General features: G+C 40.5%; 1 protein-coding gene across 1 annotated transcript in view; it reads left to right on the forward strand.

Annotated features, from left to right (window-relative positions):
• ATP9A (ATPase, class II, type 9A) overlaps positions 1 to 16209 on the forward strand; it is a gene marked incomplete at its 5' end in the record, with an annotated part of 48360 nt that overhangs the window by 12728 nt on the left and 19423 nt on the right. Inside the window, 7 exons of the mRNA XM_010009355.1 lie at positions 992 to 1072; positions 2331 to 2406; positions 5408 to 5484; positions 6069 to 6229; positions 6988 to 7130; positions 7781 to 7893; positions 11210 to 11422. Coding sequence (XP_010007657.1) covers positions 992 to 1072; positions 2331 to 2406; positions 5408 to 5484; positions 6069 to 6229; positions 6988 to 7130; positions 7781 to 7893; positions 11210 to 11422 — 864 coding nt within the window. The remainder of the gene's footprint in view (positions 1 to 991; positions 1073 to 2330; positions 2407 to 5407; positions 5485 to 6068; positions 6230 to 6987; positions 7131 to 7780; positions 7894 to 11209; positions 11423 to 16209) is intronic.

Consider the following 16209-nt stretch of genomic DNA (forward strand, 5'->3'; position numbering starts at 1 on the left):
TTTCAGGTAAGGTGAAGAGAGATGTCTCTGAGCTGCATGGCTGTCACTACAGAGCTGTGCAGATAGGCACCAGCGTTGGCAGCTAGAGAATGACCTTGCAGCAGAAGGTGGCTAATGATAGGATGCTCCTATTTTCTTTTAACTCTCCAGAGACCATTGCAGTAACTTACTGCAGGATAGGTCTTGTAGGATAGGTACCCATGGAGGTGGTACTTCTCAGATGCTCCGTTTCATTCCTTGCACTGCTGGATGTTCAGAGGCACAGTTCATGCCTTTTCATGAAATGGCTTCAGAGGCTGTTAAGTTTTCATTGCTCACCTTTATGAAAGGAGGAGTGTCACCATGGAAGCTCTACTGTATGATCTGAAATAAGTACCTCCATCAATCATGCTGTTCCCTGAAATCTCTTACTAAAGTAGTTTGTGTGTTACTGGTTTTTGTCTGGATTGGGTTTTTTTTTTGTTTGTTTGGTTAGTTTTTTTTTTAAAAACGAAAACAAGAAAAAGGGGGAATCAGAGTACCTGCATTAGTGGTGGTGTATCTGTGCAAAGTTACCTTATACTAAGGCTTTGAAGCAAGGCATCCTCTCCATGGAATTTGTGCATGTGTAGGAATCAGCAGTGAAAAACACTGTGCAGAATTGTTGTATCTTCTTGTCATCACAAGACTGTTACTAATGACACTGGTATCTTGAACTAAATATTGAGTGATAGGGTGTTCTTTGGTTACCTTGGAAGACTAGTCCAAGCCTTCTTTGCTAAGAATTAAGAAGTGTCTTAGGCTGTCTTGATTATTCAGGCTGAAATTTCTGATATGAGGGCACTGACATTTAAGTAACTCTCAGGAGTCTCTCAGGTATCAGTTCAAGAAATACCCTTCAGTGAAGCTGGTACACCAATTGATAAGTAACTCTTGCTCAAAGTATTTTAGTAGAAAGATTTGTACGTTATTAAAATGTGATTGTCTGTCTGCCAAAACATGTCTTTTATAGGACCTACTGCAAACCCGATCCTATATATATGCAGAAGAGCCCAATATTGATATACATAACTTTGTGGGGACCTTCACAAGGGTGAGTCTTGCTGACGTGCTTGAAATCATATATGTAGTGTTTGCTGTGCAAGCGTGCTGAATGCTACCAGGATGCCAGAGTTTTTCAGGAGAAAGTGAAGTCTGTATTCCTATTCCTTGTCTCTTTTTTTAGTCTTTTCTTGGTGGTTTTTTTTTTTGGGGTTTTTTTTTTTTGTTTTTCTTTATAAAATCCATCAAATCTGAAGCAAAAATACAATTGTTGAAGCTTTGACTTGGAAACAGTGTCATAGGCTGTTTGGCTTTAAGGACCTTAGTCTGACAGTATTAGACCTGAACACTCGGACAGAGATTGGTAGTTATGTGTTCATGGTGCCTGTTCAGAAGGAAATCTGGACCACCATGAACTGTAGGATTAAAATCCTTTAATTGTGAAAAGATAGGGGATCTTAGCTAGGTCAGGCGATAGCAGTCTTAATTCTGAGTCAGTGGGTTTTTGCCCTCAATTGCATGCAAGCTATGTGAACTCAGTTATATCTGCCGCCTGTTTCAGAGGGCAGCAGCTCAGCACCACTGTGAAGTATCACCATTAAAAAATGTATCTCTTGACTTGCTGGGAAGTTGCATTGGCTATCTGGGGCAAAAGGTGAGGGTTTTTTCCTATTAGTGGGATTATGAAAATTTTAAGATGCATCTCAATTCAGGGATTTCCCTTGGGGAGCTTTCAGAGGACAAATCGTTTTGTAACAAATAGGAGGCAGTTAGAGCTTTATTGAGGTTGTTTGCTGGTATTTTAGTTCAAAATTGTAGGTTTTGGCCTTTTTTCTTTATGTGGTACAGTTTAATCTGGTTTAATAGTGCTGGCGTAGAAGAGGAGTTTGAGTGGCTTGGGGAGGCAGTTCCTAAAAAAACCCCTGCACAGACATTAATTTCCTTTCTCATGCAATGGCAAAATTGTGTAGGATTAATCTTTTGGTGCCTAAGAGGAATTGTGCTTTCTTGAGGGAACGTTTTCCTGTAGTCCCTGGAGAGCTGCTGACAAATCCTTTTATCATTTATGATTCCTGGGGACATTCAGCAGGCAGTGGTATCCTAATAGATGGAGGGCTTTTTGGTTGGTTGGTTTTGGTTTCCCAATCCTTCTGTTCCACTGAAACAAAGTGGTCATGTTTTCAACCCAACCAGTTATCAAAATCCTCCATCCTATCAAGAAGCCCTCTCCAAACACTCTGTGTGACTCTGTCGTACACTGTTCTTTTGCATTACTGACATTTGTTACTTTTCCTTTTATTCTGGTGCAGGAGGACAATGACCCTCCAGTAAATGAAAGTTTAAGCATAGAAAACACCCTGTGGGCCAGCACAGTGATTGCATCAGGTAAGATAGAGGCATGTGTAAATCTATTTTAAGGGAATATGTTAACAATTTTTAAAGGTCTTTTTGTAATGGAATAATAATCTCTGTCAGTTGGAGAAATGAGCAGTTGGAATGAGGTTTCCCACTTGTCCTAACACCTCTGGGGAGCTGAGCTGACATCTAATTGCCTCTTGGACATTCCTAGATGAGAAGGAATTGGAGTGGCCTTTGGGCACTTCTTTAGCATCTAGGACCAGAATAGCACTTAATTGCTCTCCACATTGACATCCTAATCTGTAACAGAAACGGTGTCAAATAGATTCTGGTAACAGAAGCTAACATGAAAGATTTCCAGGTAAGTGCTTCCATTGAGTTTGTCTTACACACTTTTAAAAAGGAAAAAATAAATTCTTTGACAGATCTTGGCTTATATATATGATAAGCTCCCAAAGCTTGAGATTAATCAATGCCCTTTTGTAGAGGCTTGTCAAAGTAAAAGCCTTTTTCCTTCCTGTCCAGAGTGCTTGCAAAATTTGCAGGGCAATAGCTGGAGGAGAGTGTAATTCTGTAGTACAGTTCTGGAATTAAAGTTATTGGATGGAGAGACTTGATGGAGGGACTTGAAACAGTGTGGTACCAGAGTGTACATAGAATTAATAATAATAGAGAGGAACATGAACTCCAAAAGATTTTTTTTTTTTTTTTTTTGAAGCTCTGAAAAGGTTTTGATTTGCTCTCTTAGAAGCAGAAAATAGAGTAAATTTTATTCCTGTATGTTTCGATCTAATCCTGCTCTGACTCTTCTTTGAAGTGTATTACAGTGTTGTCACAGTGCTGTGACCAAATGATTGTAAAAAAAACCAGTTGTCCAAATACAATTTAATCAAGGTCCAAATAAAATTTAAATCAAGTAAAGTACATTTATAGATTAGTAATTGCATGCATTAGGTACCTTACCTTCCTCCCCTCTAAGTGCAGACGCTGTAGTGAGCCTGGTGGTTTTTGATACCCAGGCTGCTTAATGCATGAGTCTCAGCTCTTCCTGGTGTTGAATAAAACAGATAAGAGAAATGGAAAGCCATTTGTCTTGTGATTGAGTCCTGTATGGCTCCTCTCTCCACAGCATCCTTTCCCAGGGATGCTTTCTTACCTCTTGAATCAAAGTTTTACCTTGTACCAGCTCTTGAACTGTTGCAGATCTTATCCTGCAATGGCTGAGTCTAACATGGGAATGTGTTACAGTGAAGAGCCCTATTGAATTCAGAGGGAAATGCTGTCCTGCCCTCAGCACACTCACAGCCAGTGCCTGCTGAGGATCAAAGCTCTTCATCTACTTTGTATTACTTCAGAAAGCTCTTCATTTACATTACAGTGTAGTATACAAGTGGGTGCAGACACTTTTCCCCAAAGGAGGGCACAGCACACACTCTTACCTTGTCTGGTCACTACTTTAATGCTGTGTAGAAGTCCTTGGTGGTCTTTGTGTCTGTATCGGGGCATGCAACAACCTCCTCTTTGCCCACATGAACTTTCTGATGGAATCCAGTCGTGCCTTCTGAATATGAACAAAATTATTTGTAGATAGACATCTTTGAGTTCAGTTAATAGGAATAATGTTTGCAAATGTTTTCATAATTTCAAATGCTTTCTGCAATTGAGTCTGTTTTGAATGGCCATAAAACAACTAGAAACATTATTTTTATACGTACCAGTCTGCCTTCAAGCTGTTTTCTAGCCCTGGCAGGTTTTTCCTCTCATTTTGACCAACTCGATCAATAAAATACTCAGTTTTGTTTCTCCTATGGTAATAATAAATAGCATGTTATAGGTTATTCCAGTGAGGAAAAAAAGGTGGATACTATTTTTCTTTAAGTGAAAGCTGTCAAGTTGTGGTCATGCCATCTCACTGGGTTAGCCTTTGCTAGTAAGAGGAAGCAGAGGTATGTGGCTTTCTCCATCTGCTGTAGTAGGAATGGGTCTGACTCTGACTGTTTGCAGTTGGTTTGGAGTAGCTGTGCCATCTGCTGATTTGAATTGTGATGATCTTACCACCACCTGCCATCTGGTTCCAGTGATTTGTTGGTTTTTGCTTTGTTTTTTTTAAGGGAATGTTTCCCAGCATATTATTAGAAACCACCTCTTTTGAATCAGTCTTACTTAAAAATAATTCACTTGAAGCTTATTGAAACTTTGGGAGCAGGGGAATAGCAGAGTATAAAATAGCACTGTATTTGCAGTAATGCTTTTTTTTCGGTGTTGTTTTTCTCCATTTTTAATGACTCCTAAAATTTTCTAGTAAAACACTAGATTTAGACTTTGGCAATAACAGCTTTTAAACTCTTGATGATAGATAGCTTTTTCTTTATGGCTTTTTGCAAAGTCTTTAGGAGAAATCTGTAGAAACCCAGTAATTTATGGTGCTAAACTGTATTATGTTTCTGTGAAAAAGGAAGAACTTCCTTGCTCTCAGCTGTTTAGCAACTGTGGGACACAGCATTAAAATACACTGATAAGCTCCCAGCAGCTCCATCTGTTACAGTAAGGTAGGAGTTGGTATGATTGGCCTTTCAGTAGGAGCAGCAATTAGGCAAATACTTAAAGTAAATTGTAGATTTTTAAATAAGGTAATTCTGTCTTTGAAAGCTGTTGGAATTGAGTAGTTTTACTCTGATTGCGGCAATGTTCACCAGTAAAGAACCCAGAGCACTGATTTAATTTTGACATGCAATGAAGGACCACTATCTGGTCTAAGGCAAACTTACCCACACCTAAGTGGGATACTAGCTGGTGGGAGGAAAACCAAGAAATCTTCCACCCTTAGCAGCTTTTATTCATAGCAAGACAAGTGACATCAAAATGGCGTCAGGGAAAGTGGAGAGAGCAAAGCAGTTGACTTCTGTTTCCATGCACATTAGTTGATGCAGTCTGTGATGCATCAGCCTTTGGATCCAACGAGTATTTTTATAGTGAAAACTAATGGAGGTTGTTTTTCTTCTGCTGATGCATGCTCTGTTTTGTTTAGGTACTGTTGTAGGAGTTGTCCTCTATACTGGAAGGGAACTGCGCAGTGTGATGAATACTTCAAACCCAAGAAGTAAGGTATGGTGAGGAAACAGTCTTACAATACATAAAAAGAGGCAGAAATTTGTAGTATTTTAAAGAAAATCCTTCCAAATGCTGTATGTACATACTACAGCGATAACTTCACAGGAATAATGATTCATATCTTTCAGCCTGTGATTTAAGATAGTCACCATAGCAGAACCTATTTCTCCTTATTTTTTTTGTCTACTATGCATGTGTCTTAACACTTTAAGATTGGTAAACCCATTGTTTTATATGGTTATAATGAAATAGTCCCAGTTAGAATAGGAAAGCTTGTTTTGCTGCATTCTTCTATTATAGCAAAACCAAGACAAGGTGCAGGGATGTTTACATAGTCAGCAGTTTTTGGCAGCAGGAGTCCTCTTGCACCTCTTTATGCATTGCTTTGCTTCCAAAGGCTGGAAGTCTTGTTTAAGAAGCTGGCAACAGTATCGTTTGTAAGTTTAAATGTTTGTAGTGTTTTAAAAGAGAAGTTGGCCAGTGGGAAGTGGCTCTTTGGCAGTTGATTGCCTTTGTGAATACTGCATTGAACTAGCATCCTCATTTGAGTGCTTGAAATGTCTCTCTCATTTCTTTAGATTGGTCTTTTTGATTTGGAAGTGAACTGTCTTACCAAGATCCTATTTGGGGCCCTCGTGGTTGTCTCACTTGTCATGGTGGCCCTTCAGCACTTTGCCGGCCGCTGGTATCTTCAGATCATAAGATTTCTCCTTCTGTTCTCAAACATCATTCCCATTAGGTAAGGTGTTCTCTAATTCTACCCAGCAAAATACTTCCTGCTTTGTGTCCTCCTCCATGCTTCCGGTGTAAACAAGCACGTAAACTCTTATCTAATGCTCGTTTGACAACTAAGCAAATCTGAAAATAAAAATCAAATTACTGTTCAAACATGGGTATTGCTTTGTTGTTTCTGCTGAATGTGTTCAGCATATTCAGCCATTCACTGACTAACTTAGGCTGTGGATTAGTCATTTAAGGCCCCTTCTTTCAGTGTTTGGGCTACCTGGTTACTTTGATAAGAGCAGAGCAGAAAGTGGAAAAGTGTTATTTATGCAGCATGTAGTATAAGACCCAATTGCTTTTTAGAGGGGATGTAAACTTTAGTATTTAATTGTACTATATTAACAAGTAGATTGTTACTCTCAGCGTAGGTCTAGGAATTCATCTCAGTTCCATTTTTAACCTGCTGTCTGTTTATCAGTCATGGTGTTCTTACTTGTCTGTGTCCATCTTCCCCTCAAATTATATCTGTTCTTGTCTATTCTGTCATCTGTTTTTGAATTACAGTACCACTGCAGCAATGCACAGTCCTTCTCCCCATTTGCCACCCAACCACTGACTTTGAATATAATTCTCCAGAGACACCCTCTTTGGCAGCTCAAATTCATCATGGAGGAAGTGTCCTTTCATTGCGCTGTGGTAGTTCACAATGACTTTTTCCAAAGTTTAACTGTCAATGCATTTCCTTTTTCTTTTTCCCCTCTTCCTCTTGCATAGTTTACGTGTGAATCTGGACATGGGGAAGATTGTCTACAGCTGGGTGATCCGCAGAGATTCCAAAATCCCTGGGACTGTGGTTCGGTCCAGCACTATTCCTGAGCAGCTGGGGAGGATATCCTATTTGCTTACAGACAAAACAGGTATCTCATCTGAGGTTTAGAATCGTGGTATGTTGTTGTTTGGATTTTGTTACAATTTTGGCCAGCCAGAGAGTATAATGTAAGATGCATTTCCTGTCACTTCGACAATATGACTTAATCAGTCTTTGAAAATAATTTCACTCTTTTGTGTTCTGAATGCATTATAAGTAAGATAAGGCAGAAATATTATGCTACTTCAAAGAACACTTGAAGTGTGCTATTAAACCAAAAGCTCAGGGTATGAATAAAATTAAAAGCAACTTTTTAGAGTTAGTTTTCAAAGCCAGATGAAGATAGTTTACATGCGTAGGCAGAAACATGTTATCTATCTATCTCCTGCAAGACCTAAGCTGTAATGAAGAGCTTGGTCTGACGTAAAATCCTGGTCCATTGAAGCTGTTTCTGGTTGTCACCGGTTCCAACAGAACCAGAATTATGCTTGCAGCACTACTTCCAGGGCGAATCAGCCTTCAGGCTTGTTAAGATTATCTTTCTTGGTGGCCTCAACCTTTGCTGAAAGCCTCGTGCAGTGACTGATTCAGCTTCTGGCCCAGTTTCTCTTGAATTTGCGGTGCAGCAAAGATGAGAACATCTGCTGTGGAATAGGCATGTTGGGTCCCACTCCATGCCTGGTGCTGCTTCTGTTACAGGAACTCTTACGCAGAATGAGATGGTCTTCAAGCGACTTCACCTGGGAACAGTAGCTTACGGCCTGGACTCCATGGATGAAGTACAGAGCCACATATTCAGTATATACACACAGGTAGAATTAAATTGCATTACTTAACTCTTTGTTCACAAAACAGCTTTCCAGGTTACTGGGCTAATGGTGAGTTAATATGACAGGGATCTGCTTATTAGCTAGTACTTTTTGGAAAAGTCTGAAGAACTAAGCATTATTATGCTTACCATGTTTGCTTATTACATTCATAAATTGTTTCACATCCACCAGTCTTTAACTGCCACAGCACATGCTTGGATCTGCAAGTGTGAGTGTAAGTGCCTGTGTCTTGTCACTGAGGTCTGACTGTAAAATAGCATACTTTTAGATATTCACCACTTAGAGCAACCAAAGCATTTGCTTTGTTGAAAAATTGGTACTGGGCAATGTTTACTGGATTAAGTTGCTGTTGGAAATGCTCGGGCAATAATAAAGGAACCATCAGTACTTAGTAAGCAGTAACAGAGAACAGTAGAACAGTGTACCAGTATCACTGCTTTAGGCCCAATGCTTAAAAAAGAAAATGGTAGAAGTGGAATTCTTTCATTAATACACTAATGATCTTCTGTGGTGCATAACTGACATCTGCTTTGAGAACTATCTGTGCCTAAAAAAGGCAGCAAACTCCACATATAAAGCACAGAACAGGAAAATCCTGTTTTGGGAAATCTCTCCCTTGCGTTCCTTTTTCAGTATCACAGATGAGCCAGCATCTGCAAAGCCTTCATCTCTATTCTTAACTTGAATTTCAATTTTGTATGATAACCAGGTAATGCCATGTGACTTGTCTGGGTCAGCAAACACTATTCCGTAGCATGTTACACTGGACAAGATGCTTGTGAATCAAGACTTCATATAGATGCATGCACTTCCTTCATAAAACAAAGGATGAGGTTTTACTTAAGAATATTACTACCTTTAGGGGGAAAAAAAAATAAATCAGCTGTCAGTGGCTGATGTTCCAGCTGCCCCTCTGTGTGGTACTTAGAAAAGATGTAAGAATTGTCACTATCATGTAATCATGGAAGCATTATTTTCCATGTTCTGTTAATAACCATTGTCTCAACTTCAGGTAGAGACATCTATCTTGTGACTTGCTGACAATTAGATTCTTTTCTTTTGTAAAATGTGATTCCAGAGATGCAATCTGCAGACACTGGTGATGGGTTGTGTCGTGGTTTAAACCCAGCCGGCAACTTGGAACCACGCAGTCGCTCGCTCACTCCCCCCCTTTTCCTTCCTCCCCCCGCTCCCGGAGGGATGGGGAGGAGAATCGAAGGAATGTAACTCCCACGAGTTGAGATAACAGCTCTCCAGTAACTAAGGTATAATACAAACCACTACTGCTACCAATAATAATGATAAGAGGAATAACAAGGGAAAAGGACCCAACCGCTCACCACCCGCCGACCGATACCCAGCCCGACCCGAGCAGCGATCTGGGCCTTCCGGGTAACTCCCCCCAGTTTCTATACTGGGCATGACGTGCTGTGGTATGGAATAGCCCTTTGGCCAGTTTGGGTCAGGTGTCCTGCCTCTGCTTCCTCCTGGCTTCCCCTCCTCTCTGGCAAAGCATGAGACTGAGAAAAGTCCTTGGTCAGAGTAAACATTACTTAGCAACAACTAAAAACATCGGTGTTATCAGCATTGTTCCCAGACTGAAAGTCAAAAACACAGCACTGCACCAGCTACTAAGAAGGAGAAAAAAGGACTGCTGTAGCTGAACCCAGGACAGTTGCTACTCCTATGCCGTATGTCAAGCATTTTCATTTCTCAAGCGTTGTGGAATAGCTTCATTCCTATAGAAACTGCAGAAGTAGTTTTTGAAGTGCCTGTGCTTTTCCTTGATGATGCGCACTCAATGCAGTGAACTGGCTTTTCCACATCACATTGATTTTTGCTTTGTTCTAGAGATTTTAGACTCAAGTACACTTTCTATACCCCCCACGAAGCGAAACATGAAGCCATCGTTCTTGCCTGGAAAAAGTCACCATGTACTGTAAATGGGATTCTTATTTTTGGCTTTTGTTCATGGTGGTAAAGATGCACAGCAGGTTTCCGTGACCTCAGTGATCTGTTTGGTGGCATAGCTCTTCCCTGGGCAGGCTGTCAGGCTGCAATGTGCTTTTAACTAAGCATATGATAGTTGATAAAATACCTGGTATTTTGAGTAATTATCTTTTTCACTATAGTGTCTCAGGTAACTTGTAACTCCTCTTGCTATTCTTCTCTCCCTCCCCCTGTGTTTTCACAGCCTTCTTAGCATCTGGTTCTTCTCTTGGTGTTGAGATCCTTAAGTGACTGAACTGTACTTAAACAACAACAACAACAAAAACCAGATTTCAGATCTATTTACTCTCATTTTTTTACTCAATCTCCAGAGAAAACTTGACTACTTGTTAATTATTTGCCAAAGCATTCAGTATTTGTCAAGAACATTTGGGTGACTGACAAGTCCAATAAATGACTAGTGCTTTATATCAATTTAAATGCACCTCAGCTGAAGGTTTGCTGTTGTTTGTTTTGGTCAAAGGCTGTTGCAACAGTGATGATAAGCAGCAATATTAAATTTTAAGATCTTATGTGTCGTAATCACTAAAGCCTGGAAAATAGCATGTGGGATTACACTGGTAAAGGTTATGTCTCATAAAACGTTTATAATTACCAAGTGAGATTCCCTATAATGAGAAGCATTTGCTGGCAGTGATTCATTTTGAACTGTAGTTCTTATTCTTTGCTCTTATTTTTACCATGTTGTGGCCTTTGACCTGGAAGTGAAACTTTTGTCCTTTTGACACTAAAGGTTAACAGAGCAGGAAACTAGATCACTGTGAGTCCCTTCTTCAACCAGGATAATTTAGTAATTGTGTAATTATCTGAAGACTCCCATTCTGATACTAAAAATAGTATTAAAAATTAAATGAATGTAATTAATTCTAGGTCCATACAAGTCATCTGTTTTCTGTTTTTGGCAATTATATTCACTTGGACATGAAATGCAATTGGCTCTAAATTTTCAGAGCCACCAGTCTTTTATGGAGCTAAATGCGGTTTCACCGAGTCTTCTGACTGGTCTCTTGCCAGTTGGTCTTTGGATCCGCAACAAAGGGTCATCTTCACAGGGTACAGTTCCAAAACCTTAGGCACAACTTTTGGGGCACTTTGCCAGTAGCAGTGGTTGCATTACACTGGGGTGTGTTCCCAGCGATGGTCTGTATGAAGAGTGCATCTCGTTGCTGGGAACATGAGCCTGTGCAGCTGATATATGTACGATCTTCACTGAAGTGAAAACTTTATTTAAATAATCTTTACTTTTTTTCCTGCAATAAGACTTTATTTGGCTTTCCTTTTATATAAGCAATCTCAGGATCCACCTGCTGCGAAGGGCCTTACCTTGGCCACCAAGGTGCGTAAAACCATGAGCAGCCGAGTGCACGAGGCAGTGAAGGCAATTGCGCTGTGCCACAATGTGACACCAGTGTATGAGTCTAACGGAGTGACAGACCAAGCTGAAGCTGAGAGACACTATGAGGACTCCTGCAGGGTGTACCAGGCCTCCAGTCCTGATGAGGTTAGTATCCATTTGGCTGTATAAAAATATAAATACAACCTTGCTTGTCGCTGGGAAAAAAAAATATTTGGTGAAAGTACTCCTGTCTAGTGAAGGGGATAATATTTTAATGCATTTATTGCACTGATAACCCATTAATAGACCATAAGTGCCCTCTCAGCTGGCACACTTAAGCCAAATCTGCCTGAAGCTACAGAGCTACATAATGACTATGATCTGGCTGTTCTGCATCGCAGTTTTGCTTATGCCTCTGCACCTTTTGTCCAGGGCATATTTTGCAGTTCAACACTCTGAATCCCTTTTACAGTGTTTGTTAAATTATAGGCAATCTTGTCTTGTTTGGGAGATGATGACTTGTGGAAGGGGGTTAGAGCACTCCCACAAGTCAGCTTGTCCCTGATCTTCGAGGTTCATACTTCTGAACCAAGTGAAGAGTTGTGAATCACACTGAGTAGCATTGCTAATCCAGGACACATCCCTTCCCATGCAGATGGGACAGACCAGGAGCCCGGGTTAACTGTGCACAGTGAGTTAAGTGCATGAGAGTTTGACTCAGGGCAGAGCTCGGCCCTGCCAGTTCTATTCTAGCAACCCATCCCACCACAGCTATGCAGTGGTGTACAGTAGAGATAAACTTTACAGCTCTCCAGAGACTCACTGGAGACTTCTACCAAACACTCGAGAGATCAGGTTCACTACAGGATTTAGGATTAAAGTATTCATTGCAAAATTTGGAAAATCTAATTAGTGTGTTGTTTCCTTCTATGATGAAGACAGGAGGATAAAATAGGGTTTCCTGTATTGGTTATGCTTCTTGGATACATCTTTAGTGCAACCAAGGTAAAACAACTTGTTTCCTGTTAATTTGCACAATTACACTTGCTTTGTGCTGTGGAAAGAGACTGAAGTTTGAAACTTCCTGTAAGAATCCTAGTGGCAGTATGAGATTGTATCATCCATTTGACTACATTTGAAGGTTTCTTCCATCTATTGCTCCAGATAAAACAGATTTGCCCCCTATAATAACCTTTCCTCCTTTGACATCAGAAGAGAAGCTGACTTTCCTCATTTTTAGAGGTGAGAAATTGTGTAGAAATAAATCTGTTAGAAGCCCAGCCGTGTGAGGATTTTGAGATTGTTGCATGTACTACTGAAACACTGGCACAGAATTAGCTTCCACATTTCATGTGCATTCAAAATATTCCCTGTAGTGTTTTCTTCCAAAGTAGGCAATTCATTCATTTCACACAGTGTCTGTACTATACGAAGCTGCACTTTGGCTTTTTTTCCTCCCGCCTCTATTGGTGTGCCTATAGTCACAACAAGTACTTACTCGTACCTGGCTTTGGAGCTGGTGAGCTGTGTGCATGTATGTCCTTTCCCACCACATAATCTAGGTCAGTATTTTGCTTACCTGCTTTTCTCCTCTGATGCGTTGCTGTCCCCTGTACAGCTTACAGAAAGCAACTGCCTTTGGATTGAAATGAGTTCTGAATGATTTCCAGATGGTATTTAAGTGGGTTTTTTTGATTTTGGGTTTGTGTTTTTTTTTTTTTTGTTTGTTTGTTTTGTTTTGTTTTGTTTTCCTAAAGCATTTACTGGCTATTTTTGCCCAGATCCTCTGTTTATTTACGTGTATGCAGTGGTATATAGTGAAGTCGGTGATTTTTCTTCTCCTTTTTTGCTTTATACTGTTCTGTCTTTAAAACATTTATGCAGCAATTTGTCTCAAATACCGAAGGGATTATTGTTTGTTAGTTTTACTATACCATGATAACTAACCCAGGTTTATAGTTTAAATTCTTTTTTCATTTCTTGTGGTGTCTTAAGTGGTGAATTACAATGGGTCCAGAAATCAGATATGCTTTGTTGCACTGACAAAATCTTGTCTGTAGGTCTTAGATACACAAATATTGTTTAGACATGCTCTGTGTATGCCATACTAGATGGTACAAAATGCAGGATCAGCACAAGTTGAGTCCTTGAGAAGAGAGCAATGCTGTTAAATAGCATTCCCTGTAGAGGAATGGCTTTGGACTCCTGTTAAAGCCAGCCTTTGAAATCCTATATCAATAAAATATTGCCATGGCAGGGAAGGTCAGTTTATGAAATGAGTACAAAACCTTGTATTCTCTTTACTTTAACAGCAAGGGTAATTTCTACCAGTTGGCATAGGATTCATTTCCTGTAACAGAAAGCAGGATTTCCTAAATTTGTTTCCTGTGCATGCTGCCATTTAGAAGTCTTGAAGTATCTTTATTCAGATATCGGTTACAGCCTTGGGGCTCTGCAAGCCAGTTGTCAGTTGTAGCCATACAGTAACTAACAGGGGAAATGAAATAGATATAATCTGATCAGAGATAAGAGTGCCTGGGATTCCTGGGCAAACAATCTTTAACCCTGACAACCCGCTGCAGCTGCCAGGACATGAAAGGGTGCACCGATCAATTGGTTTCTGCCTGCTGTCTGTCTGCCTAGGCAACCCTAAATGGGACGTTTGTAGAGCAACTCATGGCACAGAAGGATCAATTTGTCTCTTTAGAATGAAATTTATTAGTCGATATCCACTTCAGTGGTGGCTCGGGTAATTCAGTTGTCAGAAAGAGCAAAGTTTGGGGGATAGCGTGTAGCTGCTCTGCTTTGTAATGCTCAGATCTGTATCTGACTTGGCCTGGATGGAGCTGCAGAATCCTGGAGTGTGGTTAAGGGATTTATTCATTTCCCCTCATCGGTGAGTGTGGGCTCTCTTGAAGGTGTTTGAGGGATTTCAAGCCTGCTTTTAAATCTCCTCAGTTTAAGCTGTAAACATATTTTTGCATTTTGAATGTTTCTCATCTTTTTGCTGTGACTGAGAGCACCTCTGGTTATCTGTTTGCACAGTACAGAGTAAACCTCTTCTGTCTCACACTGAGCTGGAACATGCTCCCTGTCTTGGGGTGCCAAGACCCTGCAGAAGAGCCATCAGCACTTCCCAGAGGCTGGCCCCATTGTGTTGCCTGTTGAATGGGGATGGCAATTTCAATGCTTTTAGTACATCTGATAGGAACACTTCAAAATTATATCACTTTCTCTCTCAGTAATTATTCATTAAGCACTATAGAGGCTGGGAAGTGGCATCTTCAAAGGGGTCAGCCCCACTTCCCCTCTGGTGCTGAATGCAGTTCACCTGGAGGGCCATTAAGGGTTGACAGGACCCATGCCTTCTCAGGAGCAGCATGAAAAAGGGGGATGTCTTTCATTATTCATCCCCTTCCATTGACATATCTTTTTGTGATCACGGGGCCATCAGGAGTGACTGGTGGTGTTCAGTGCAACAGTTAGTTTGAAGCATGTCACGGGCATGACTTAGCACCTCTGACGTGCTGCTCATCCATTTGGTGCTCTGCACAAGGCTTTAATGCTTCCTGACATAGGACTTAAGTGAGACTCTGTCAGGGGAGGAGGTGTCTGTGAAAGAAAGTAGCAAAGGAGATGCTCTAACAGGCTGAGCTGGGAGCAGAGATTTCTGTTTCCAGAGATTTGCAGCTTACCACCATGGGCAAATCAACAGTGCTGCGCACACGGACCATCACATAACTTCATGCTGTGAAAAATTCTTGATAATTATATATTAACCAGAGTATTAGAAACCCAAGCCCCATCTGCTCTGGGAGACTGTTAGGAGGATTATCTAACTGCACACCTTAATGCACCAAGGATGGCTTGAGGAAACTTTTGTAAAAGATAAGCTTGAAAGAGCTTTTGATTTGTTGTAATCTTTGTGAATAAGCTTACAAAAACTTGCTAATATTAAACCAAATATTGATTCAAATTGATTTAAAGGTTTTTATAATAAATACTTCCATTTTTATCTGTATCTTATGTATGATTTCCCCAAATAAATTCCATTTTTGTCTAAGGCATTTGTGGTCACTTAAGGCATTAAAAACAGAACCTGAAAGGCACAAGAGATAATAAACCTTCAAGTCAGCAGCAACCATGTGCCCAGTACTCTCATGCCTTTGAAAATGTCACCGTAAAATACTTCCAGTATTTCATGTCTGTTTGGAGAAAGTATCCCTTGATCCTTTCTGGAGGCCAGTGATATATGGGCTCATGTCAGCTGCTGCTCCCATCTGTTACTGCCAAGACAGCTTCTAGAGTTAAACCCCCGTATCTCAGCAGGCTGCATCTTAGATGGATGTGTCAGCTGAGGTGAGGATTCTGGTGGAATTGTCAGGGAAGCAAAATAAAGGCTTGGGTCATCTGTCATGACTGGTTGTAATCTAAGTGAAAGCTTGTGATGAATTTAGTGTTGTAGGTCCTTAAATACTAGGAGCTGCAATCAAAGTGATACCCACATAAATTCATTTAAATGAGTGTGCCTTGAACACTCCGGGGTGTGTTTTGGGTTTTTTATTTTGGTGGAGGGGATTTAATGCTTGGGGAGAAATGGTTCTCTGCTCAGAAGTGTCTGAGCCAGCCTTCAGCTGTCTTACTGATCATTGCAGAGGTTGAAAGCTGCTGATGAACTGTTACTACCAGAATATAACGCAGAGCTCATTTTGTTTGCTTTTTTTAATGTGAATTTTTAATGTGCTCTGCATTAGTGTTTCTGGCTTTGATATTGTCAATCCAGGGTAATGCACTGTTTTGAATTCTTGATTTCATAAACAGCAAGCTGGGAAATAACATGTTCAAGAAGCATTTGTAAAGGCATGTGCCTGATGTGCCCAAGCACCCCAGGTCTGGGCAAAGGGTACCTGTGCATGCCCTGGCTGAAGGGATGTGGTAGTTGATGGCAGGGA

This window comes from Nestor notabilis, unplaced genomic scaffold (assembly GCF_000696875.1).
Source record: "Nestor notabilis isolate BGI_N333 unplaced genomic scaffold, ASM69687v1 scaffold2532, whole genome shotgun sequence".
NCBI classification, from domain to species: domain Eukaryota; kingdom Metazoa; phylum Chordata; class Aves; order Psittaciformes; family Psittacidae; genus Nestor; species Nestor notabilis.